The sequence below is a fragment of the Nicotiana sylvestris genome, chromosome 1 (genome assembly GCF_000393655.2).
Source record: "Nicotiana sylvestris chromosome 1, ASM39365v2, whole genome shotgun sequence".
Lineage (NCBI taxonomy): Eukaryota > Viridiplantae > Streptophyta > Magnoliopsida > Solanales > Solanaceae > Nicotiana > Nicotiana sylvestris.
Window position 1 is genome coordinate 171,818,340 of NC_091057.1, and position 25,653 is coordinate 171,843,992.

The window sequence follows — 25,653 nt, forward strand, 5'->3', positions numbered from 1 at the left end:
CTGATGGGAGCTGGTAGTGCACTGTAAGGCTGCTGATCAGAATAATGCGTCTGAGAGCCACGACCACCTGAAGTACCATGTGAGACCTGGAGAGCTGACTAAAAAGGCCTAGGAGGATGGCCTCTACCATATGAATCTCTACCTCCAGACGAGGTACCACTGAATTTGTCTGAATGATGGGGCCTTTTATCCGTCCCATGACCACCTCCCTGTGACAGAACCATCTCAACTCTGCGGGCGACATTGGCCGCCTCCTGAAAGGTGATCTCACTCCCGGCCTCCTTGGCCATCTGAAGACGAATCGGCTGAATAAGACCATCAATAAACCTCCTCACCCTCTCTCTCTCTCGGTAGGAAGTATGACAAGAGCATGGCGAGCTAGATCGATGAACCTGGTCTCATACTGGGTGACCGTCATGGAACCCTACTGGAGGCGCTCAAACTGCCTCTGATAGGCCTCTCTCTGAGTAACGGGGAGAAGCTTCTCTAGAAACAACACTGTAAATTACTCCTATGTCAAAGATGGCGACCCAACCGACCTGGCTAAGCAATAACCCCTCTACCAAGTCATGGCGGATCCCGTTAGACGAAAGGTAGCAAAATCAACTCCATTGGTCTCAACGATCCCCATGTTCCGAAGAACTTCATGACAAATATCTAGATAATCCTGGGGATCCTAAGTAGATGCACCACTGAATGTAGAAGTGAAGAGCTTGGTGAACCTATCCAGCCTCCACAAAGCATCGACAAACATAGCCGCTCCATCGCTGGTCTAAGCTACTACACCCGGCTGAACTGCTCCAGCTGGCTGAACCGCTGGAATCTGAATCTGGGGAGCCACCTGCTCCGGAGTGCGAGTAGCAGGAGTCTAAGCCCATCCTCCAGCCTGAGAAGTGGTAGGTGCTACAGGAAGCAAACCTGCTCGGGTGATACTCTCCATGAGGCTCACCAATCAGACCGGAGCGTCTTGAAGAACTGGGGTGGCAATGAACCCCTTTGGGACCTGAGCTGGGCCCACCGGAACTATTGGGGCTGGAACCTCCTCCTCAAATTCAACCTGAGGCTCCGCCACTGGTGCTGCTGCTCGGGGCTGAACTCTTCCCCAATCTTGGCCTCTAGCATGGCCTCGGCCTCACCCCCTGCCCCTAGCAGAAGCTGCTGCTAGGGGCTTGGGCTGCTGAGTGGTAGATAAGGAAGCGCATGTTCTCGCTATCTGCGAAAGAACGGAGTAGAAATTCAATAAGTATTGGGAAACGGAACCACACGACAAGAAAGAACAAATGTGAAGTTTTCCTAACTCTATAGCCTCTGGGGGATAAATACAGACGTCTCTGTACCGATCCCTCAGACTCTACTAAGTTTGTGTGTGAATTGTGAGACCCATATAACCTAGTGCTCTGATACCAACTTGTCACGACCCATATTTTCCACCCTCGGGAGTCGTGATGGTGCCTACTAATGGGATCTAGGCAAGCCAAACCTTAACTACTTGCTGCACTTTCATTTTTTCTTCTTTTAACAAACATAAGTCGATAATATGATAAAACCGGAATTTTGAATAAATAAGCGGAAGTCAACAATTATATATCTTAAGGCTACGTCTATTACAATTTTTAAAAAAAATCTCAAATACCCCAAAACCTGGTGTCACAGTGTCATTCAAGAACACAACGACATTCAATTTAAGACCCACGGTCATGCTTCAACGTATAGATACTCGTCACCATGCATATACATCGTACTCAACAAAAATCAAATATGACTCAACTCCTAATCCCTCAAGTTAGGGTTAGACCAAACACTTACCTCAAACTTCCACGACCAAGTCAATCCTCAATTACCGCTTTTCCTCTCGAATTCGGCTCCAAATCAATTGTATCTATACATGAATGACTTCATAACATCAAGAGATGCTAAACAATTCGAATCCATTGCCTAATTATAACTTTTCCATCATTCTTCCCAAAAACCCAAAATCGACCCCGAGCCCACTTGGTCAAAATACGAGGTTTGGACCAAAATCAAATCACCCATTCATCCATGAACCCAAATATATAATTTATTTTCAAATTCGACCCCAAAAATGAGGTCTATATCACAAATAATCAAAAAGCCCTAACTCTACCCAAATCCCTAATTTCTACCCTTAATCATATGTTTTAGACCTAGAAATTCATTAGATGTTGTGGAAAATGGAAGAAAACGAGTTGGAGATTACTTACCCAAGAAGTTTTGGTGAAAAAGTGCTTCAAGGATCGTTTTGGAGCTTTGGAGAAGAAGAAGTTTTGTAAAATTTTGAGAAATCCCGTTTGCATTCTGTTTTTGAAACTTAAAATAACTAGGCAATTTAAAGCTGTGCGTTTACGACAGACCTCTCAGGTTCGCGTTGGGTCAGGCCTTTTGTCCTTCGCGTTCGCGTCAAGGGGCTCGCGATCGTGAAGCTACAACTTCTTGAGCCCTCGCGTCCGCGTGCAAACGAACGCGTTCGCGATGAACAAATTAGGTGGCCTCTCCCCTGAACCCTACGCGTTCGCGAGTGGAAGGACACGTTCACGAAGGGTCTCCCCCCTGAGCTTCACGTCTCAACCTTCGCATTCGGGAAGAAGAAACTGGGCACCTGGGATCTTTGCCTTACGCGTTCGCGAGTGAGACCACGCGAACGCGAAGAACAAATTCCCTGTGCACTGACTGCAGAAAACCTGCAACTTTTACAAGGCTAAAACCATTCCGAAACACCTCCGAAACACTCCCGAGCCCTCGGGGCTCCTAACCAAACACATGTACTAACTCAACAATATCATACGAACTTATCCGTGCGATCAAATCGCCTAAATAATTTCAAAAACAATGAATCAAACCTCAAAATCAAGAATTTTTCCAAAAACTTCATCAAGTTTCAAATTTAGGATTTCAAGTCCGAAACACGTCAAACGACGTCCGATTTCAACCAAATTTTATAGGAAGAATTTAAAACATATATAAGACCTGTATCGAGCACCGAAACCAAAATACGGGCCCGGTACCATCACTTTCTAATCCGATTTTATTTCTAATTTCCTTAAACATTTTCAGAAAACAAATTTTACTTAAAAAATTCATTTCTCGGGCTCGGGACCTCGGAATTCAATTCCGGGCATATGCCCAAGTCCCATGTTTTACTACGGACCCTCCGGGACCGCCAAATCACGGGTCCGGGTACGTTTACCCAAAATTTTGACCAAAGTCAACTTATTTATTTTAACATCAAAACTTAGCATTTTTCACAAAATTTCATATTTAAGCTTTCCGGCTATGCGCCCGGACTGCGCACAAAATTGAGCAACTCTAAATAAGGTTTTCAAGACCTCGGAAGCACAAAATGGATAAGAAAACAGGTTGGGTCATCACAATTTCACATAGGGCAAAAATCACGTGTTTATAGCTGCTCTCTTTGCTCAGAAACACGAAGAGTTTTCGAGCAAAGATAAAGTGAGCAAATACGAGCGATTTTTGCCCGTATGAATACTCCATGGGAAGCACTTTTGAAAGATCTGACCGAACCTTGCTTCCGAGGTTACCTACATATCCTTAGCTATAAAGGAATTAAGTCAGTGTAGTTTTGGAAGTTTTGGTAGCTGGGACTACCAGGAAGCCGTGATTTCACTGTTGCTGCTGCTACTACTGCTTGCTAAACTCCTTATTACACCGAGACAAAAATGAAAAGAAGCTAGGCTAAACTATGATCTATGAGTTACAAGAATCTTATTGTCATGACCCAATTTTCCCTCCGTTGGGTTTCGTGATGGCACCTAGTCTTAAGGACTAGGTAAGCCTACTAAAATGCGGAATAACAACAATAACTACTAACAACTAGAATTCTTCTGAGATGAATCCTTTATACAATGAACAACTTCCCAAAACCCGGCAGTACAAGTCATAAGCTCTATAGAGTTTCGCTACAACTTCTAAACAAAACGTATGGAAATAAGTACAACAATGTGAACATAAAATAGGAAGGTGACTCCGAAGCCTGCGAACACAGCAGCAGGACTACCTTAAGTGTCCTCGGCAAGAATCCACACCGCTACTAACGAATAATACCTGGATTTGCATAAAAACAATATGCAGAAGTGTAGTATGGGCACACCACAGCGGTGCCCAGTAAGTATCAAGACTAACCTCGGTGGAGTAGTGACGAGGAACAATCAAGACACCTACTGGTCGAATAGCCAGAACAAGTATAAGTGTAGAAAAGAACCGAACATGATATCTATATAAAGACTAAGCGATAATTGTAACAATACAGGAAAATGCAATAAGGAAAGGAAACAACAATTATAGTGGAAAAACCATAATAAAGCTCATAAAAGTGAACAAAGAAAATACAACCCAACTCGAAATCACAAATATAGTAAGGGAAAATCATAACTCAGCAACTACGGCAGCCCTCACTTTGAGTCTTAACCAGCAAGTATCAGTCAAATAATCAAACTCTTTTCAAGTGGTAAAAATTGGTTTGAATTATACTTCTTCAAATAAGTGTCATTTTCAAAAGGGTTTCTTTCAAAATAATGCTTCAAATATAATCTTTACTAAAAAGAAAATCCTCCGAATATAAGTCACCCTGTGACACCTCATCTTGTAATCATACAATACGGATCCCAATACCTGAACCCTAACACTTGGCATCCTGTGCCCTCATCACCCCTCATAATCATAGTGACAACTCACGTACCCAAAGAGTCATTCTCACATGGAAGAAATATAAACAAGGGTGCGTCTATACTCAGAAATCTCAAAGAGCCTCCTATTCGATAAGGGTGATTAACCACGTGTATGCTGGTGCAAGTGTCCTAACATAATTCGCACCAACTAGTAGTATAAGGAATGGAACCGACAACACCCATAATGTTTGCACACGGATAGAATCGATGAAAACATCCGCTTAGAACACAATGATTTTAACAGAGGATTTCCCAGGATATCGTCCCGTAGTCCCAAATGTAAGTATGCGTGCTAGGAATCTCTTGGTATCTCGAAGATCTCTTGGTATCCTCAATATATGCGCTAGGGATCTCTTGGTATCCCGAGGATCTCTTGGTATACTCAATATATGTGCTAGGGATCTCTTGGTATCCCGAGGATCTCTTGGTATCCTCAATATATGTACTAGGGATCTCTTGGTATCCCGATGATCTCTTGGTATCCTCAATGTATGTACTAGAGATCTCTTGGTATCCTGATGATCTCTTGGTATCCTCAATGTATGTGCTGGGGATCTCTTTGTATCCCGCACTACAACCCAAATCGATATGAATGTACATGTGCACGACATCACCCTTCGTGCCTTATCACTCTTCCTCACCCAAATAGTAGAAACAATAACATCCCGGCAAGGGAGTCAACAATAGAAAACAATAACATCCCGGCAAGGGAGTCAACAACAGAAACAATAACGTCCCGACAAGAGAATCAACAGTAGAAACAATAAGGAAGGAAATTACTTCAATTAAGGCAAGTAAGGGTCAACGTAACACGTAGAATTAGAGGGAAGCTGATAACATCATATGGAGCATATAGAGGCAATTTAAGCAATTTAGGAAGACCAATTATAACGAACTACTTTCCACTTAATGAGTATAAGGACCTTAGAATCCTATAGCAAATTTCCCGCAAATAAGTTCGTGCACACACTCATCACCTCGCATGCACGAACTACAATTAGCATAGAAGACTCAAATCCTAAGAGGAAGTGCCCCACACATGGTTAGGCAAGATACTTACCTCAAAGACGACAAACTGATACTCTAAAATGCACTTCTTGGGTGAAAGACCTCCAGATAGCTCAAATCCAACCCAAAATAACTTCAAAGCACAATTAAAACACATATGGAACTATTCCGGATTATAAAGTTTCAATCTTTAACAAATTCTAAAAATCGGTCCAAAAGTCGACCCTCGGGCCCGCACCTCGGAACCCAACAAATTTTATAAAAATTGAATAACCATTCCGATACGAGTTCAACAATACAAAATTTATCAAATTCCGATACCATTTGGTCCCTCAAATCACGATTTTTCATTATAGATTTTTTCTTCAAAAACCAACTCCTTCCCCAACCCCCAACACAATTTAAATGATGCAAATAAAGACAAATTGATGGAATATATTTAATTATAGTTGAAGAACACTTACCCAATTGAATTTTGTGAAAAACCCAACAAAAATTGCCAAGAACCGAGCTCTAGAAGTCAAAATATGATGAAAATGGTGTAACCCTCGATTTTGGGATATATTCTGTCTGCCCAGGTTTTTGTGCATCGCGATCGCGGGTGAAGAGACACGATCGCATAGAAGGAAAAAGGCCATTGTCAAAATGTGCTACGCAATTGCGGAAGTGTTTATGCGATCGCGTAGTGAAGGAAATTTTCTGCTGCCCAAAGCTACTCTTCGTGATCGCAAGGATAAAGATGTGATCGCATTCAAGGAATAATTTGTTGCCCAAGAGAAGAAACTATGCGAACGCATAATAGAAGATGCGAACGCGAAGGAGGAACACACAGACTTCCGCGATCGCAAACGTGGTGATGTGAATGCGATGAACAATTAATACGCCCTACATAATTACTCATCGTGATCGCGGAGGAGCAGACACGAACGTGAAGAGGAATACTGGCTGACAGATAACAACAGTTCAAAATAGGAGAAAAATGACCCGTAGCCCATCCGAAATACACCCGAGGCTCCCGGGACCCTGCCTAATCACACAAACAAGTCATATAACCTAATACGAACTTGCTCAAGGTTTCAAACCACATAAAACAACACCGAAACAACGAATCAAAGCATGAATCGAACTTATGAACTTTCAAATCTTCAAATTTCTAAACTCGTGCCGAAACCTATCAAATCAATCTGGAATGACGCCAAATTTTGCAGAAAAGTCCAAAATGACATAGAGGAGCTTCTCCAACTCTCGGAATTGTATTCTGACCCCGATATCACAAAAGTCAACTATGGGTCAAATTTCTCCATTTCCCAAACTTCAACTTTTTCAACTTTCGCCGAAATGCCCCAATTTACCCTACGGACCTCCAAATCCGAATTCGGACGCACGCCTAAGTCCAAGATCACCATAAGAAGCTGTTGAGATCATCAACGACCCATTCCGGGGCCGTTTAACCAAAAGTCCAATTCCAGTCAAATTCTCACCGTTTAAACTTCCAAAGCTAGTTTCTTATTTCCAATTTGACTCTAACCTATCCGTTAACTGAATTCCACTATGCACGCAAGTCAATACTCATATTCTGAAGTTATTCCAGACCTTACGCCACTGAACAGAGGTTAATTTCTCAAAACAACCGGTCGGGTCGTTACACCTATCTACATATCTTCAAACTTGATCTTGGAACTTCTGCAGTTCTGTCGTACGTCTTGAACTGTTGACTCACACTCTCGAGGAGAGCTTCTGTTAATGCTAACTCGAATTGAATTTTGAAATGAGTTCCCTTATTTTCCAGGTGGGCGCCTGATTCCAAAATCTGAACTGTATTCCCTTGTTCTCCAAGTGGACGCCTGATTGCCAAAACTTGAACTATATTCCCTTGTTCTCCAGGTGGGCGCCTGATTGCTAAAACTTGAACTGTATTCCCTTGTTTTCCAGGTAGGCGCCTGATTGCCGAAACTTTAACTTTATTCCCTTGTTCTCCAGGTGGGCGCCTGATTGCCAAAATTTTAACTGTATTCCCTTGTTCTCCAAGTGGGCACCTGATTGCCGAAATTTGAATTGTATTCCCTTGTTCTTCAGGCGGGTGCCCGATTGCCGAAACTTTAACTGTATTCTTTTGTTCTCTAAGTGGGCGCCTAATTGCCAAAACTTGAACTGTATCCCTTGTTCTCCCGGTGAGCGCCTGATTTCCAAAACTGTAACTGTATTCCCTTGTTCTCCAGGTAGGCGCCTGATTGCCAAAACTTGAAATGTATCTCCTTATTCTCCAGGTGGACGCCTGATTGACAAAGTTTTAACTGTATTCCCTTGTTCTTCAGGTGGGTGCTTGATAGCCAAAACTTTAACTGTATTCCGTTGTTCTCCAGGTAGGCGCCTGATTGCCGAAACTTGAACTATATTCCCTTGTTCTCCAGGTGGGCGCCTGATTGCCAAAACTTAAACTGTATTCTCTTGTTCTCCAAGTGGGCGCCTAATTGCCAAAACTTGAATTGTATTTCCTTGTTCTCCAGGTGGGCGTATGTTTGCTAAAACTTAAATTGTATTCCCTTATTCTCCAGGTGGGCGCCTGATTTCCGAAACTTGAACTGTATTCCCTTATTCTCCAGGTGGGCGCCTGATTGCCAAAAATTGAACTATATTCCCTTGTTCTCAAGGTGGGCGCCTGATTGCTAAAACTTTAACTGTATTCTCTTGTTCTCCAGATGGGCGCCTGATTGCCAAAACTTTAACTGTATTCCCTTGTTCTCCAGGTGGGTTCCTGATTGCCGAAAATTTAACTGTATTCCCTTGTCCTCTAGGTGGGCGCCTGATTGCCAAAACTTGAACTGTATTCCTTTGTTTTCCAGGTGGGCGCCAGATTGCCAAAACTTGAACTGTATTCCATTATTCTCTAGATGTGCGCCTGATTACAGCAAAACAGACAAAACAAAAGAAACTTTCCTGCCCCAGTTTGGTATCTGGGCACATCTGTGAGTGCCAATTCGAATCATGTTACCCAGAAGATCTCTAAGAATTTAAAAGCTAAATCCCATTATCCAGGAGGGCCCTGAATTTTTTTTTTTTATAATCCACTAGGCAAGCGCCTAGGGCTAGTTTATATATATATATATATATATATATATATATATATATATATATATATATATATATATATATATATATATATATATATATATAAAGAGTACAATGTCATGAAATCTAAAGAAGTGAAAGAAATAAACTTTGCAAACTACATAGAGCCTATTATCAAAGTTGAGTGATAATTTCAACAATGATAGCACATAACATCTAATGTAGCTATTATATTTGAAGACTAGCCCATAAATCACATCATATAGTAGCATCCAGTTCCCTTCCTTGCAAATGTAACCTCCAACGCAAATAGCTACTGTCCAATTGTGCCTGTAACCATCTTGTTTTAGTTTTAGTCCAGATCGATTTTGATCTTCTTTATTCACTACCCAGTACTCTTGCACCAATGTGAGAATTGTACTTCCTTGTTGCTTGCACAAATATCCCTTTTCAATGTGCCTTGGCGCCCAGTTTTGGCACTTGTAAAAATAGCCCCCTTCCTTTTAAATTTGTACCTTTGTCCATCTGGTGCTACTACTAACTATAATTCCTCGATGTTTTGATGTGAACTTTGTAGCCATTCCATCGCCAATGTCCCATTCATCATGCCAGTACCAGTTACACACATTGTATTTCCTCATGTACCTGCTAATTAGTCTTGGCCAGAACCTGTCTCTCCTGTTCTTGTTGTACCTATTTTTCAGTGATCTACTGCTGTTCCTTATTGGACTCTTTGTACGACTGATGTCCTGTGTCATCCCCCTCTTTTGTTGTATTGATATACACCCCCATTGTGAATAGAGTAGTAACATAAAAACCTGAGAAAGATGCCTGCTCGTCTGTCGTGTTCTGCCTTGTTCTAGTATGTAGTTGTTGAGCCTCTTTGTATGGTTAGGCCTTGTGGTTCTTGCATGCTTATTTCCTTGGTTTATCCTCTAAGAATTAGACTTGTTAAGCAGTACTGAGGTAGTGGGTCTCCATGTGTTCATTTCTTCCCAAGGATTTGCCATGTGATACTGGGCATATGACTTGCCCCTTCCTTTGATAGTTACTATGCTTATGCTTAACCATGACTCCCTTCAATGGGTTGAGTACATAGTATTAATACTGTTGAAGTTTGGCAAAATGTCAAAGTCCCACATTGGTTGGGAGTTAAGTTTGGGGGGATTTTTCCCCTATAAAAGAAGGCCTAATGTTTAGGATTGAAACACACCTCTCATTTGCCTTCTCATCTGTTTAAGGCATTTGTATCTTCTCTCTTTAGTATTATTTCACTTGTATTTTTGGAGTGGAATAAAATATTTGGTTGTGTCCGAGGAGTAGGCAAAATTAGCCGAACCTCGTAAATTCTGGTGTTCCCTTTATTATTGCTTTATTGTCTTATTTATTATTTGGTGGTTGTCATAATTTTTGGTATAGTAGTTGTGACTTATTCACACTCTATACATTTGGCTTCCGCAACAATTGGTATCAGAGCCAAGGTACTGTCTAAGTATGCTCTGTGGTTGCAGCATAGTCTGATCTTCCACATCAGAAAAGATTTATCTTGGTAACTGAGTCAAGGTTCTGTCTGAGTATGCTCTGTGGTTGCAGCTTAGTCTGATCTTCCACACCAGAAAGGAAATAATCTTGATTTGTGTCGTCAGCTATTAAATAATATTTGTGTCAAAGATGGGAGACAATAAACAAGAAGAATCTACATCAAGTGTCAACAATACGTCATCATTGGCATCTTCGCTTATGACAAGAATTGTGTCAAATGCGAAATTTGCGGTCGAAATATTTGACGGGTCCGGACATTTTGGGATGTGGCAAGGCGAGGTTCTAGATGTCCTTTTTCAACAAGGGCTAGATCTGGCCATTGAAGAAAAGAAACCAGATGTTATTGGAGAAGAAGATTGGAGAATTATCAACCGTGTTGCTTGCGGTACCATTCGATCCTACCTTGCTAGAGAGCAGAAATATCCATACACAAAGGAAACTTCTGCAAGTAAATTATGGAAAGCACTGGAGGATAAATTTTTGAAGAAAAACAGTCAAAATAAATTGTACATGAAGAAGAGACTGTTTCACTTCACCTATGTTCCTGGTACCACGATGAATGAACATATCACCAGTTTCAATAAGTTGGTTACAGATTTGCAAAATATGGATACAACTTATGATGATGGTGACTTGGCCTTGATGTTGTTGGCGTCACTTCCTGATGAGTACGAGCACCTTGAAACTACTCTACTCCATGGAAATGACGAAGTTTCTCTCAGAGAAGTTTGTTCGGCTTTGTACAGCTATGAACAAAGAAAGCGAGAAAAACAGAAGGGCGGAGAAGGAGAAGCACTATTTGTGAGGGGTCGTCCTCAAAATCAAACGAGGACAAAGAAGGGAAGATCCAAGTCAAGATCCAGACCCAGCAAAGATGAATGTGCCTTTTGTCGAGAAAAAGGGCACTGGAAGAAAGACTGTCCGAAGTTGAAGAATAAGGCCAAACATAACAATGGAAAGGCCATTATGGATTCAAATGTAGCTGATTGTGATGATTCAGACTTCTCATTAGTTACAACAGAGTCATCAACATCATCAGACATATGGTTGATGGACTCGGCTTGTAGCTATCATATGTGTCCCAACAGGGACTGGTTCATGGAATTTCAAGAAGGAGAATATGGAGTCATCCACACAGCGGATAACAACCCTCTTACCTCATATGGCATTGGTTCAATACGATTAAGGAACCATGATGGAATGATCAGAACATTGATAGATGTTCGATATGTACCGGATTTGAAGAAGAATCTCATCTCTGTGGGAGCCCTAGAATCAAAAGGGTTCAAAATCATTGCAGAAAATGGAGTGATGAGAGTATGCTCCGGTGCACTAGTGGTAATGAAGGCTAATCGGAAGAATAATAATATGTACCGCTATCGTGGCAGTACAGTTATTGGGACAGCGACAGTAACATCCAGTGACGACAAAGAGGCAGAAGCAACCAAGCTATGGCACATGCGCTTGGGACATGCTGGAGGAAAATCCTTGAAAACTCTATCAGATCAAGGATTGTTAAAAGGAGTAAAGGCTTGCAACTTGGAGTTTTGTGAGCATTGTGTCAAAGGGAAACAGACAAGGGTTAAATTTGGTACAGCGATCCATAATACTAAAGGCATTTTGGATTATGTACACTCTGATGTTTGGGGTCCTTCCAAAACACCTTCATTGGGTGGGAAGCACTATTTTGTAACCTTTGTTGATGATTTTTCTCGAAGAGTGTGGGTGTATACAATGAAAAACAAAGATGAAGTGCTGGGAATTTTTCTCAAATGGAAGACGATGGTGGAGAATCAAACAGGCAGGAGGATCAAGTGTATTCGCACAGACAATGGAGGTGAATACAAAAATGATCATTTCAATAAGGTCTGTGAAAATGATGGCATCGTCCGACACTTCACTGTTAGACATACACCACAACAGAATGGAGTGGCAGAACGTATGAACCGGACCTTGCTGGAGAAGGTACGGTGTATGTTGTCCAATGCTGGCTTGGGCAAAGAATTTTGGGCTGAGGCAATTACATATGCATGTCACCTCATTAATCGTCTACCATCTGCTGCTATTGATGGCAAAACACCATTTGAAAAATGGTACGGAAAACCTGCTGTAGATTATAACTCTTTGCACGTGTTTGGCTCAACTGCATATTATCATGTGACGGAGTCAAAATTGGATCCAAGGGCAAAGAAGGCTATTTTTATGGGAATTACTTCTGGAGTCAAAGGATATCGCTTATGGTGCCCTATGACAAAGAAAGTAATATTCAGCAGAGATGTTACCTTTGATGAATTTGCTATGGTAAATAAGGTAACAGAAGATACCAAACAAAATGAAGGTGCTTCTAAGCAGGTGGAGTTTGAGGGAAAATTTATTTTTCCTACACAAGAAGCAGAGGAGGAAACAAATGAAGATTACCCTCTGGAAGGAGAGCCAGTAGAGGAGATTCCAACTCAGGAATCTCAACAACAACTTGAATCAATAGCAACCAGCAGGCCAAAAAGAACAATAACGAAACATGTTCGTCTCATAGAGACGGTTGCTTGTGCAACCTCAATTGTAGCTGATGATGTTCCTACTACTTATAAAGACGCTGTCCAAAGTTCAGAAGAAGATAAGTGGAGGATTGCCATGAATGATGAAATACAGTCCCTTCATCAGAATCATACATGGAGATTGGCCAATCTCCCGAAGGGAAAGAAAGCAATTGGGTGCAAATGGGTATTTGCAAAGAAGGAAGGATTTCCTAACCAAGTAGATGTTCGCTACAAAGCAAGATTGGTGGCCAAAGGATATGCTCAAAAGGAGGGAATTGATTACAATGAAGTGTTTTCTCCAGTTGTAAAACATTCCTCCATTAGAATTATGTTGGCTTTGGTAGCACAATTGGATTTGGAACTAGTTCAGATGGATGTAAAAACTGCGTTTTTACATGGAAACTTGGAGGAGGAAATCTACATGACTCAGCCAGAAGGATTCAAAGTTGCTGGAAAAGAAAATATGGTGTGCAAACTTGAAAAATCATTGTACGGATTGAAACAATCTTCTAGACAATGGTACAAGTGATTTGACGAGTTTATGTTGCGGCAAGGGTACAAGAGAAGCAAATACGATCATTGTGTGTATTTGCGCAAGCTTAAAGATGGTTCCTTTGTATATCTTCTCCTATATGTTGATGATATGTTGATAGCTTCCAAGAATTCGGAAGAAATTGATAAGTTGAAGATTCAACTGAAGAAGGAGTTCGAGATGAAGGATTTGGGTGAGGCAAAGAAAATTCTTGGCATGGAGATAATTAGAGATAGACGTTCAAAGAAACTCTGTTTATCTCAAAAGGAATATTTGAAGAGAGTACTTCAACGTTTTGGCATAGATGACAAGACTAAGCCAGTTAGTACTCCACTTGCTTCCCATTTTAAGCTAAGTACTACTATGTCGCCAATGGATGAAGCTGAACGAGAGTATATGTCAAAGGTACCATACGCAAATGCTGTTGGTAGCTTGATGTATGCAATGGTTTGCACAAGGCCTGACATTTCACAAGCTGTTGGAGTTATTAGCAGATATATGCACAATCCAGGGAAGGAGCATTGGCAAGCTGTGAAGTGGATTCTACGGTATATTCATAATACTGTAGATGTCGGGTTAGTTTTTGAGCAGGAAGACAATCAGTTTGTAGTTGGATATTGTGACTCAGATTTTGCGGGTGATATGGACAAACGAAGATCAACTACTGGTTATGTGTTTACTTTTGCAAAGGCACCAGTTAGTTGGAAGTCTACTTTGCAGTCAACAGTTGCTTTGTCTACAACAGAGGCAGAGTACATGGCTATTACAGATGCTGTGAAAGAGGCAATTTGGCTTCAAGGATTGCTAAAGGAGCTTGGTGTTGAACAAAAAGGTATCACAATTTTTTGTGATAGTCAAAGTGCTATTCAATTAGCGAAGAACCAAGTTTATCATGCAAGGACGAAGCACATTGATGTTCGGTATCATTTCGTACGAGAAATCATAGAAGAAGGTGGAGTCACGGTGAAGAAAATTCATACTACAGAGAATCCTGCTGATATGCTGACAAAGGTGGTGACTGCGGTCAAGTTTCAACATTGTTTGGATTTGATCAACATTGTTGAACACTGAAGATTGAAGATGAAGACACAACCAAAATTTGTTATTGAGAGAGAATTGAAAATGTGGAATTTTGCCAAGGTGGAGATTTGTTGAAGTTTGGCAAAATGCCAAAGTCCCACATTGGTTGGGAGTTAAGTTTGGGGGGATTTTTCCCCTATAAAAGAAGGCCTAATGTTTAGGATTGAAACACACCTCTCATTTGCCTTCTCATCTGTTTAAGGCATTTGTATCTTCTCTCTTTAGTATTATTTCACTTGTATTTTTGGAGTGGAATAAAATATTTGGTTGTGTCCGAGGAGTAGGCAAAATTAGCCGAACCTCGTAAATTCTGGTGTTCCCTTTATTATTGCTTTATTGTCTTATTTATTATTTGGTGGTTGTCATAATTTTTGGTATAGTAGTTGTGACTTATTCACACTCTATACATTTGGCTTCCGCAACAAATACCACCATTTGAAGGGTCATCATTAGATAAGGCACAGTCACAGTAATGTCTCCTGCAAAAAAGAAAACAATGTTAGTGAAAAACTTCATTCCCATATTCTCCTCCCTAAGGATTTGAAAATGGAGAATGACTTTGCTTTGTTCATCCAAGCATCTGTTATCTATTCTATTAAAAGCCTGCTTTCCTATGTGTTCCCACTCCTCATTCGACTTCCAAAGAGTACACTCCATACATCAGAATTGATTATTGGGTAATTTCTGTGATTTAGCCATTGTATTCTCTTGTTTTTCAGCAGATTTCCTCTGGATATTTCTTCCTGCGAGTCACACTTGTTTTGTCTCTCATTATATTCATATGCTCCAATATTTGCCTGGCTTCCTGTATTCCTCAAACTCATCCTCCGTTCTCTTGAAAAACCAATTCCACACTGCCCAATTCTATTAAACATTCTGGCCAGTTTTGCATTGTCCTTCTTTATCTGAGAATTCCCATTGCATATCTCCCACTCCTCATTGCTGAAAATCACACTCCCATCAACCTCATATTGCCCAATTCTTTTAAACATTCTGGGCACTTCTGTGATTTTTCTTGATATTGCCTGACTCTCTGTATGAATCAACAACAACAACAACAACAACGACCCAGTATAATCCCACAAGTGGGGTCTGGGGAGGTTAATATGTACGCAGACCTTACCCCTTCGGGTAGAGAGGCTGTTTCCAGGAGACTCTCTGTATAAATCCTTGATGTATTTATACTGCTAGTTTCTTTCCACTTCAAGTCCATGCCTTTGTCTACCCTTAAATTCCTCCCTTTGGGCTGAGTGCATTGCACTAATACCACCAATTGGAAGGTCATTAAAGAGTAGAGCATAACGGCATGTTCTGTACCTGCAAAAGAGAAAAAACTATTAGTAAATAAAATTCTCATCATGCTCTCCTCCATATAGATTTGAGCATGCTGATCAGCTGTGGCTGCTTCTGACGCCTCCTTCTTCTTGCCCTTGTCCTCCCCTTCCCTTCCTACTTTGTTGTCACTCTTACTTTTAGATATGGACATTGCAATTTATCACTATTTACAATTTTCCTCCCTTTGACATCAAGCTCTCAAAAACGATGACACTCCAAAGGTCCTGTGTCAATAGCATAATTTGCAAGGTGACCTGCTAGTTGATTACCTTCTTTGAGTGTGTGAGAAATCTGCACATTACATCTGCTCATTAAAACCTTTATTTCCTCAACTTCTGCAGCAACTGTCCATGGTGTAGTCCACACTCCTTGTATCACATGTTTCACCAACATTGAATCTGTATGTAGATCAATGAGTATATAGTCATTGCCCACACAGAACTTCAAGGCTTCTAAGATAGCCTTCACCTCAGCCTCTGTGTTTGTTCCTTCTTGGATTTCTTTGCCACAAGCATAGACAACATTTCCTTCCTCATTTCTCAACACATACCCTATTGAGCTTCTTCCTGGGTTGCCTCTAGATACCCCATCTGTATTTACTTTTAACCAGCCCTGCTCAGGAAATTCCCATGGAATCTTAGTGTATTTCAACTTAGGTGTATACTGCTCCATCATAGATATTAAATCTGGCCATTTGTGTGGGATATTTTGCAAGCATGGCTTCCTGAATTTCACCAATGATTGAAGCATTGTTGAGATCTGATATATAACTCTGCTGACAGAAACAGGCTCCCCATATTTATAGCCATTTCTCCTTTTCCTTAATTGCCACACTATAATCGATGGCATAGCTTGTATGATTGGTTGCAGTCTTGGAACTGCCTGCAAAGTCCAGCATCTCACAATCGCTTGATGGAAGGTCAGTCTCTCCACATTAATTCCTGCATCTTGTAGGAAATAGTTCCACACCTTTCTGGCAGCATATGAAGTGAAGAAAAGGTGTGGCATTGTCTCTTCATTTGGCAGTACACAACACCAGCATTTGGAAGCCATTGAGTATCCCAATCTTTTGAATAAATCATCCAAAGGTAACTTGTTCTTCCAAACCTTCCACATGAAAAATGACACTTTGAATGGCAGCCCCTTTACCTAAATATTTCTATATGCAGTATTAGGATCTCTTCTTCTCACATAATCCCACACAGACTTTGCACTAAAATCACCTCTTGGTTCCAGTTTCCACACAGGTTTGTCCAGCATTCCATCATGAATTGGTGGCTTCAATCGATGCTGGATATATTCAGATAAGTCTGCAGGCAGCAATCGATTAAGCAGCATCGTATTCCACCTATTCCCTTGTAACACTTCATACACGTTTTGTATAGATTCATCACAGAAAAAATCAAGTGGAGTGACAAAATAAAGAGCACCTAGACCTGTCCAGTTGTCGAACCAGAACAGTGATGAACCCATCTTTGGTTGCCATACTATTTGATGCTCTATACTGTCCCTACACTCGAGCATTTTTCTCCATACATGTGATCCACGTCTCCAAGGAACAACGATAGCATTCAACTTTTTACAGTATTTTTGACTCATAAAGGCACTCCACAATGAAGGCTTTGTTCTAAAATTCCACCAAAGTTTGCAAAATAGGGCTTTGGACACATCGTGTAATGATCTAAATCCTATTTCTCCTTCTTCAAATGGTAAATATAGATTGTCCCACGAGGCCCAATGTCTACTCCTTCCATCTACAGAATTACTCCAAGAAAATCTAGCCAACAGCTTATGTATTCTACTAATCACAGATGGTGGGGCATTGATAGTAGATAGCAAATGTATGGGCATACTTTGTAGAACATGTGAAATAAGGACTGCTCTACCTCCTATAGACAATAATTTCCCCTTCCATGACTGAATTTTATCTAGGATTTTATTGATTAATCCTTGATAATATTCCAGTTTTCTGCGAGCATAGAAAATTGGGCATCCAAATATGTAAATGGAAAGTCATGCTTCCCTATTCCAGTAACTCTTTCCACTTTCCTTACCACTGCTTCATCAGTTAAATGATGTAAATATACAGCTGACTTATCTTTGTTAATTAGCTGTCCAGATGCTGCCTCATACGCTGCCAAAACTTCCATTATCAATCTTAATGAAGTTTCATCAGAAGCAGAAAAGATGATCATACCATCTGCATAAGACAAATGATTGATCTTGGGGCTCCATTTTGGCATACCATATCCACGAAAGTATAAGTTCAAGTGGAGAGCATTTAGCCCTCTTGATAGAGCCTCTGCTGCAATAACGAATAATGCAGGTGAAAGTGGATCACCTTGCTTTACCCCCCTTGTTGACTTGAAAAAACCATGTGGTTGCCTATTTAAAAGAACAGAATACCAGTTATTTGAAATTATTTCAAATACTAAGCCAATAAATCTCTCATCGAATCCCATCCTCATCATTACTTTTTTCAAGAAAATCCATGACAATCGATCATATGCCTTGGCCATGTCTAACTTCATAATCACATTAGGACCTGCCTTGGTTCTCAACCTAATATCTTTAACTATTTCTTGAGTTAACAAGACATTTTCTACAATACTTCGACCTTTGACAAATCCTGCTTGTTCATCTGATATGAGATTAGGAAGTAAACTAACCAGCCTTTCATGAATCACACGAGAGAATACCTTGTTAATGAAGTTGCTAAGACTTATAGGTCGCATATCTGAGAATGTTTTGATCTCCTTCTTCTTAGGCAACAACACTAGGTTCGTATGTGTAATGAACCTTGGTAATTCCTGCCAAGTAAAGAATGCCTTAACCATTTCAACCATATCAACACCAACTATATCCCAACATGTCTGAAAAAAATGGCCATTGAACCCGTTCGGGCCGCCAGAACTGTCAGCATTAAGTCCAAAGACTGCCTTTTTTATTTCTTCAACTGTAGGTATGCTTGTCAACATCTGATTCTGATCTGTATTGACCATGTGAGGGACATGATTGATTATTCCAAATTCAGTAGGAACCTTATCTTCATGGAACTGAGTTTGGAAAAAATTCACAACTTCCTCTGCCATTCCTTCTATATCTTCAATCCAGTCTCCATCCTTATTTTGAATTCTTTTCAACTGTAGTCTCTTCCTTTTACCATTGACATGGGCATGGAATAATTTAGTATTTCTATCTCCCTCATTAAACCAAGTCATGCCAGATTTCTGTTTCCAGAATTGTTCCTCCAAAGCCAAGTATTTAAATAGATCTGATTGCACTTTATGTAGCCTTTCTCTATTCTGTATGGTAGGATTTAGTTCAAACTGTGCCTCATGGACCTTAACCACCTCTTCTAGACTTGAGATCTTTTGGAAAATGTCACCATATGTTGCCTTGCTCCAGATGATAATGCCTTCTTCAGTTTTTTGAGCTTGTGTTGAACAGGACAAAGGGATTTGCATAGAAATCTACTTGCCAGTTTTCCTTTACAACTGACAGGAATGATTCATGCTTTGTCCAAAATGATAAAAATCTGAAGTTCTTCTTGATTTGGACTGCATTTGGATTACATGTGATCAGTAATGGACGGTGATCAGATCCTATTTTTTATAGGTGTTCTATTTCAATTCCTGGCCATAACTGTTGTAATTCTATATTTGCAAAACACCTATCTAACCTCTTGAATATGCAATCTTCTTCAGCTCTTCCATTCCATCAAGTGTATATGCTGCCTTTGAACCCCAAATCAATCAAATTGCATGTGTTCATACAACAACAACAACAACAACAACAACCCAGTATAATCCCACTTAGTGGGGTCTGGGGAGGTAGTGTGTACGCAGACCTTACCCCTACCCTAGGGTAGAGAGACTGTTTCCAAATAGACCCCCGACATCCTTCCCTCCAAGAACTTCCCACCTTGCTCTTGTGTTCATACAAATGCCTAAAATCATCTACCTCGTTCAAAGAAACTGGCAGGCCTCCAAATTTCTCCTCTTCATCCCATATTACATTGAAATCCCCCCCCCCCCCACCCCCACCATCCATGGTATAGTCATATCACTAGCTAGGTAATACAGAGAATCCCATAGCTCAATTTTCTCAATATGATCACACTTAGCATAGACTAAAGTGAGCATGAATTCCTTCTCAAAGTCAGTTGTTGTACAGAATTGATCTCCACTGTAACATCATACTTTCCATCTATGAAGGCTCACAAAGCCCTGCTCAAAATCTATTTTCCTCCTGTATCTATCAAGTTTTCTTGATTGTTGCATTGGCTCCATTACTCCTATGAAATCAAAATGGTACTTTCTATGCATTGTTATGAGTCTTTCAAAAGCTCTTTGGGTTTTTACTGATCTAATATTCCATATTAGAGTATTCATCTTAGTTGATTGATCTAGACACTGTCCTCCTTGTTTGAACACCAGGTGGCTGCATATAATTGTCCTTCACTTGCTTCTTTTTGCCTGGCCAAGCTTCTCAAGCCAAAAAAAGTACTTTTTTCACAAAAGCACTTTTTTTTTTCCTAATTTGAGGTGTTTGGCCAATCTTATTTGGGAAAAAATTGTTTTTGGGAAGAAGCAGAAGCAGTTTTGGCTTTTCTTCTTACCTAAAATACTCTTAACAAAATATAGTATATACCAAAATAACCCTTAAACCTAATACTTAGGATATTAATTTATAAATATTTCTTCTTATTTTTAGGAAACTTTCTAATATATAGTGACTTTAGGGGTGAATGCTTTTATATTTGTTGAAGGAATTTTAATATATTTAACTTATATTAAAAGAATTAAGTACTTTTTAATTTTATTTTCATATTTTACTTAAATAAAATGATTTTTTTAATTATTGCATGTAATAACAAAATTTTGATATTATTTATTTACTTCTAATATTAATTATTAAGTAAATCTATTCATGTCTTTATTCGTAATTTGACACTTAAAAGCACTTTCTAAAAAGCTTGGCCAAACACAAATTATTTCTCAAAAGTGTTTTTCAGACTGATTAGCCAAACACAGACTAATAGCCTGTTTGGCCAAGCTTACTTTTGGTCAAAAGTGCTTTTTTTTGGCCAAAAGCACTTTTGGCCTCAATTTGGGGTGTTTGACCAAGCTTTTGGAAGGAAAAAAGTGCTTTTGAGGAGAGGCAGAAGCAGTTTTGGAGAAGCAGAAAAAAATAGCTTCTCTCCAAAAGCACTTTTTTGAGAAGCACTTTTGAGAAAAATACACTTAGAAGCAGTTTTTTAAAGCTTGGCCAAACACTAATTGCTGCTCAGAAGTGCTTTTCAAACTAATTAGCCAAACTCAAACTGTTTCTCATCAAAAGTACTTTTGAGAAAAACACTTTTGAAAAAAGCACTTCTCAAAATTAGCTGATTTTTGCAGCTTGGCCAAACGGGCTATAATTCTCTCCAAAAGTACTTTTTTCAAAAGCACTTCTCAAAATAAGCTGATTTCTCTAGCTTGGTCAAACAAGCTATAGATCTCTACCCTTGCCTGCAGTATTCTCTTCCACATCTTTCTGATTTTCAGTTGGTACAATTTGTGTTTAAACAGGATTAGACATCAATGATTTTTCAGCATTCTCCTTATTCTTCTACTCAGCATCTCTTGTATTCTTTATAGTTATAATGTCTTCTGAATTCTGCAATAGATCCATCTTATCAAGTTCTGCACCCTCCCCCTTTTTATCTATCAAATTAAAGCCCATCCTAAGAGTGAAAAACTTCAAAGCTAACTTATATTTTCAAAAAGGTAGAACTCACACTAAATCTTGTTATCAATGAAGGACTTGAATTTTAACTAGGTCTCATTATCCAGGAGGGTCCTTAGAACTTTTAAAATTAAATCCCATTATCCAGGAGGGCCCTGAAAATTTAAACTAAATCTCATTATCCAGGAGAGTCCTGAGAACTTTTTTTTTTATAAAAAGTTAAATCCCATTATCCAGGAGGGTCCTGAAGATTTACGGCCGAACCTGTCTAGTACATGTTTTCCTCACGGAGGATTCCTTCGGAACAAATGAAATTTCCTGCCCCTATTTCAATCAAAGAAAATTTATCAGTTTGAAAATACGGTGGTTAGTTTGTGGCATTCTTGCTGAAGGTGGCCTTTCCACTGCCATGCTCTGTTATGATCAGGTGCCTTGGACTGACAAAGAATTGTTTGACCTTCAGATTGAACCTCACCCACAAGGCCCCGAATGACCTGAGTGCCCTACACTCAACCTGTTGTTTTACATTTCTGCCCTTCCAATTTGAATCTCTGTATTTTCCCCGAAATTCATGAAACCACTCGACCACTTGAACTTTCACTAATACCTTATTTTCCATTCTGCATCATGCTATTTCTGGTATGCTTTGGCCGTACTTTGCTTTGTGCAATTTGGAAGTTGGCAGTAAGCTTTGAAATCCTTTCTTACTTGCTTAAACAAAGCTGACATTGGAAAAGCCTTAGAGAAGTAAACCCAAAGGAAATAAAATGCAATGACTTCGAGAGTTAGGAATAAAGAAGAAAATTCGAAACAGGATGACTGTTTGAGGGATAAAAGGAAAAGAGACTTATTTGAGTGAGGCTGCTAGTACCAATGATCATGACATGTATTTCAGATTAATTAGCTAGACTGTTCATCCAATTACCTTTCAGTTGTCATACTTTATGCCCCGGGATTTCCATAATCCAATCTCTTTACAAAGTCACCAACCTTATTTGGCTTGCGACTCCCTGAAGGATTTTCACCAACAAACCTCTCTCATTTGTTCATCTCTCAACTCACCGTCGCCTTACGGTGCCTGTGAAAGTTTTTACCAATAAGACTCTCTCATTTTTATTTCTCTCATCTTTCCATCGCCCTACAGTGCCCGTGAAGGTTTTCACAAATAGGACTCTCTCATTTATTCATTTTCCTTGTGCAGAACGGAGTGTTGCCCCTAATGCGAATCAGACCTCTATCTAGCTTGACTTGGAACTCTCAAAGATTGATCAGAAGGTTTTTCTTTGGACCGTAATGCAGGCTTTCAGATATGGTTAGAAAGAAAGGATATCATAAAGGTTCAAAACAACTAGAATGGGTTCAAAATTACAACTTTTGAAATCAGATCTCTTACAAAACTGCAACTTCTGCCCTAGTTTCTTTGTTTTGGGACTTTGAATTTTTTTTAATTTTGATGGGACCGAACCGTGAGGTTTTTTTAATTTTGATGGGACCGAACCGTGAGGCTGCCTACGTATCCTTTAAAGGAATCAGGTTGAACGTAGTTCATGACATAGGAATTGCTTTGTTTTTGTTACTTGTCTTTTCTGTTCTTTCTCTTTTCTTCTTTTCCCTTTTTTATTTTGCTTTACTTACCTTTTCAATTTTTTTTCTCTTCTCTTTTTCTTTTTTATTTATCTTTTGTATCTATGTTTCTGAACTTTGCTACTGATTCTAAAAGATGGGTATGAAAGAAAATAAATAAGGCTCAAAGAGGCAACAAAGGATAAAGTGTTTACATAGCAGAATAAAATGCTTTCGCCATTCCAATCTTCATAACATGCCAAGTACAAACAACAATTAGACAAACCAAAGAAATCATACATAATATCTTTTGACTGCATCAGAATTGATAGTCATATATACACATTTGCCTTCTATATCTGTTAAGTACAAAGCACCATCGGACAACACTCTTGTTACAATAAACGGCCCCTGCCAATTTGGGGCAAACTTGCCTTTCGCTTAAGCGTGATGTGGAAGGATGCGTTTCAATACTTGCTGACCCACTTCAAATTTTCAGGGACGCACCTTCTTGTTGTATGCTCTTGTCATTCTCTTTTGATACAACTGACCATGACACACTGCTGCCAGTCTTTTCTCATCAATCAAACTTAATTACTCCAACCGGGTTTTGACCCACTCATCATCATCAATTTCGGCTTCAGCAACAATCCGAAGGGATGAAATTTCAACTTCCACGGGTATCACTACTTCAGTATCATATACCAACAAATAAGGAGTTGCACCTCTTGAAGTGCGAACAGTAGTGCAGTAACCCAGCAAAGCAAATGGCAACTTTTCATGCAATTGCCTAGAACCTTGCACCATCTTCCAAAATATCGTCTTTATGTTCTTGTTGGCCGCCTTAATAGTTCCATTTGCCTTGGGGCGATACAAAGTGGAATTTTGATGCATGATCTTAAACTGTTAGCACACCTCCTTCATCAAATGGTTGTTAAGATTAGCACCATTGTCCGTGATAATTACCTTGGGGATTCCAAACCGACAAATGATATTTGAATGAACAAAATCGACCACTGCCTTCTTGGTCACAGATTTGAAAGTCATAGCTTCAATCCATTTAGTGAAATAATCGATGGCCACCAGAATGAATATGTGCCCATTTGATGCCGCTGGCTCAATTGGTCCAATGACATCCATGCCCCAAGCAACAAAAAGCCACGGTTCGGACATTGTATGCAACTCAGATGGCGGAGAATGAATCAAGTCTCCGTGTACCTGGCATTGATGACACTTGCGCACAAAGCTGATGCAATCTCATTCCATGGTGAGCCAATAATACCCTACTCGAAGAATTTTCTTTGCCAGAACATACCCACTCATATGCGGCCCACAAACTCCGGAATGCACTTTGGTCATGATAATCGTAGCTTGTTTAGCATCTATGCACCTCAACAGCCCAAGTTTTGGAGTTCTTTTGTACAAAATTCCCCCGCTCAAGAAAAATCCACTATCCAAACTTCGAATTGTTCTCTTTTGATCACCTGAGGCCTGTACCAGATATACCCCATCCTGAATTATTCCCGGATATCGTGGAACCATGGTTCACCTTCAAGTTCTTCCTTAACCACATTACAGTAGGCATGCTGGTCACGAACTTGAATGTGCAAATGGTCAACATAAGCTTTGTCCGGATGGTGCAACATTGACGCCAAGGTGGCTAAGTCATCGGCAACCTCATTATGGATCCTTGGAATATGCCTAAATTCTATTGATCGGAACCATAGACAAAGATCATTCAAACATTGTCGATACGATATGAGCTTTAAATCCCGTGTCTCCCATTCTCCCTGAATCTGGTACACCAAAAGATCCGAGTCTCCCAAGACCAAGACTTTCTAGACTCCTATATCTACGACTAATCTTAAACACAGAATGTATGCCTCGTACTCAGCCATGTTATTAGTATAATAGAAATGAAGCTGGGCCGTGATAGGGTAGTGATGCCCTATTTCAGAAATAAGCACATCCTCTATTCCGACACCTTTCATGTTAGCAGCTCCATTAAAGAAAAGTTTCCAACATGGCTCTTCATCCTGCTCCACCTTGTCAATATGTATCACCTCTTCATCAGGAAAATAAGTCCTCAATGGCTCATACTCTTCATCCACCGGGTTCTCGGCCAAATGATCGGCCAATGCTTGGGCCTTCTTTGCGGTCCAAGTCACATAGACAATGTTAAACTCTGTGAGAAAAATCTGCCACTTTTCAAGTCTTCTTGTGGGCATAGGCTTCTGAAAGATATATTTTAGAGGATCCAAACGAGAAATGAGGTAAGTAGTGTAGGATGACAGGTAATGCTTCAACTTTTATGCCACCCAAGTCAGGGCGCAACATGTCCTTTCAAGGGGAGTATGCTTAACCTCATAGGATGTGAACTTCTTGCTGAGATAATAGATGGCTTGCTCCTTCCTGCCAGTGATGTCATGTTGACCCAACACACAACCGAATAAATTATCCAAGACTATCAAATAAAGAATTAAAGGCCTCTCAGGTTCCGGCGGGACCAACACAGGTGGGTTTGACAAATGCCCCTTGATCTTATCAAATGCTT

General features: G+C 40.0%; 2 protein-coding genes across 2 annotated transcripts; both read right to left on the reverse strand.

Annotated features, from left to right (window-relative positions):
- Window positions 1-21,419: 21,419 nt before the first annotated feature.
- Window positions 21,420-24,272, reverse strand: LOC138877042 (uncharacterized). The gene is made up of 3 exons (XM_070156474.1): window positions 24,066-24,272; window positions 23,805-24,002; window positions 21,420-21,560 (listed from the first exon to the last, which is right to left on the reverse strand). Exons 1-3 carry the CDS (start codon window positions 24,270-24,272, stop codon window positions 21,420-21,422), a joined length of 546 nt encoding a protein of 181 aa, XP_070012575.1.
- Window positions 24,273-24,616: 344 nt separating this feature from the next.
- Window positions 24,617-25,327, reverse strand: LOC138877043 (uncharacterized). Its single transcript, XM_070156476.1, has 2 exons — window positions 24,983-25,327; window positions 24,617-24,895 (listed from the first exon to the last, which is right to left on the reverse strand). Exons 1-2 carry the CDS (start codon window positions 25,325-25,327, stop codon window positions 24,617-24,619), a joined length of 624 nt encoding a protein of 207 aa, XP_070012577.1.
- Between the last annotated feature and the right edge of the window lie 326 nt (window positions 25,328-25,653).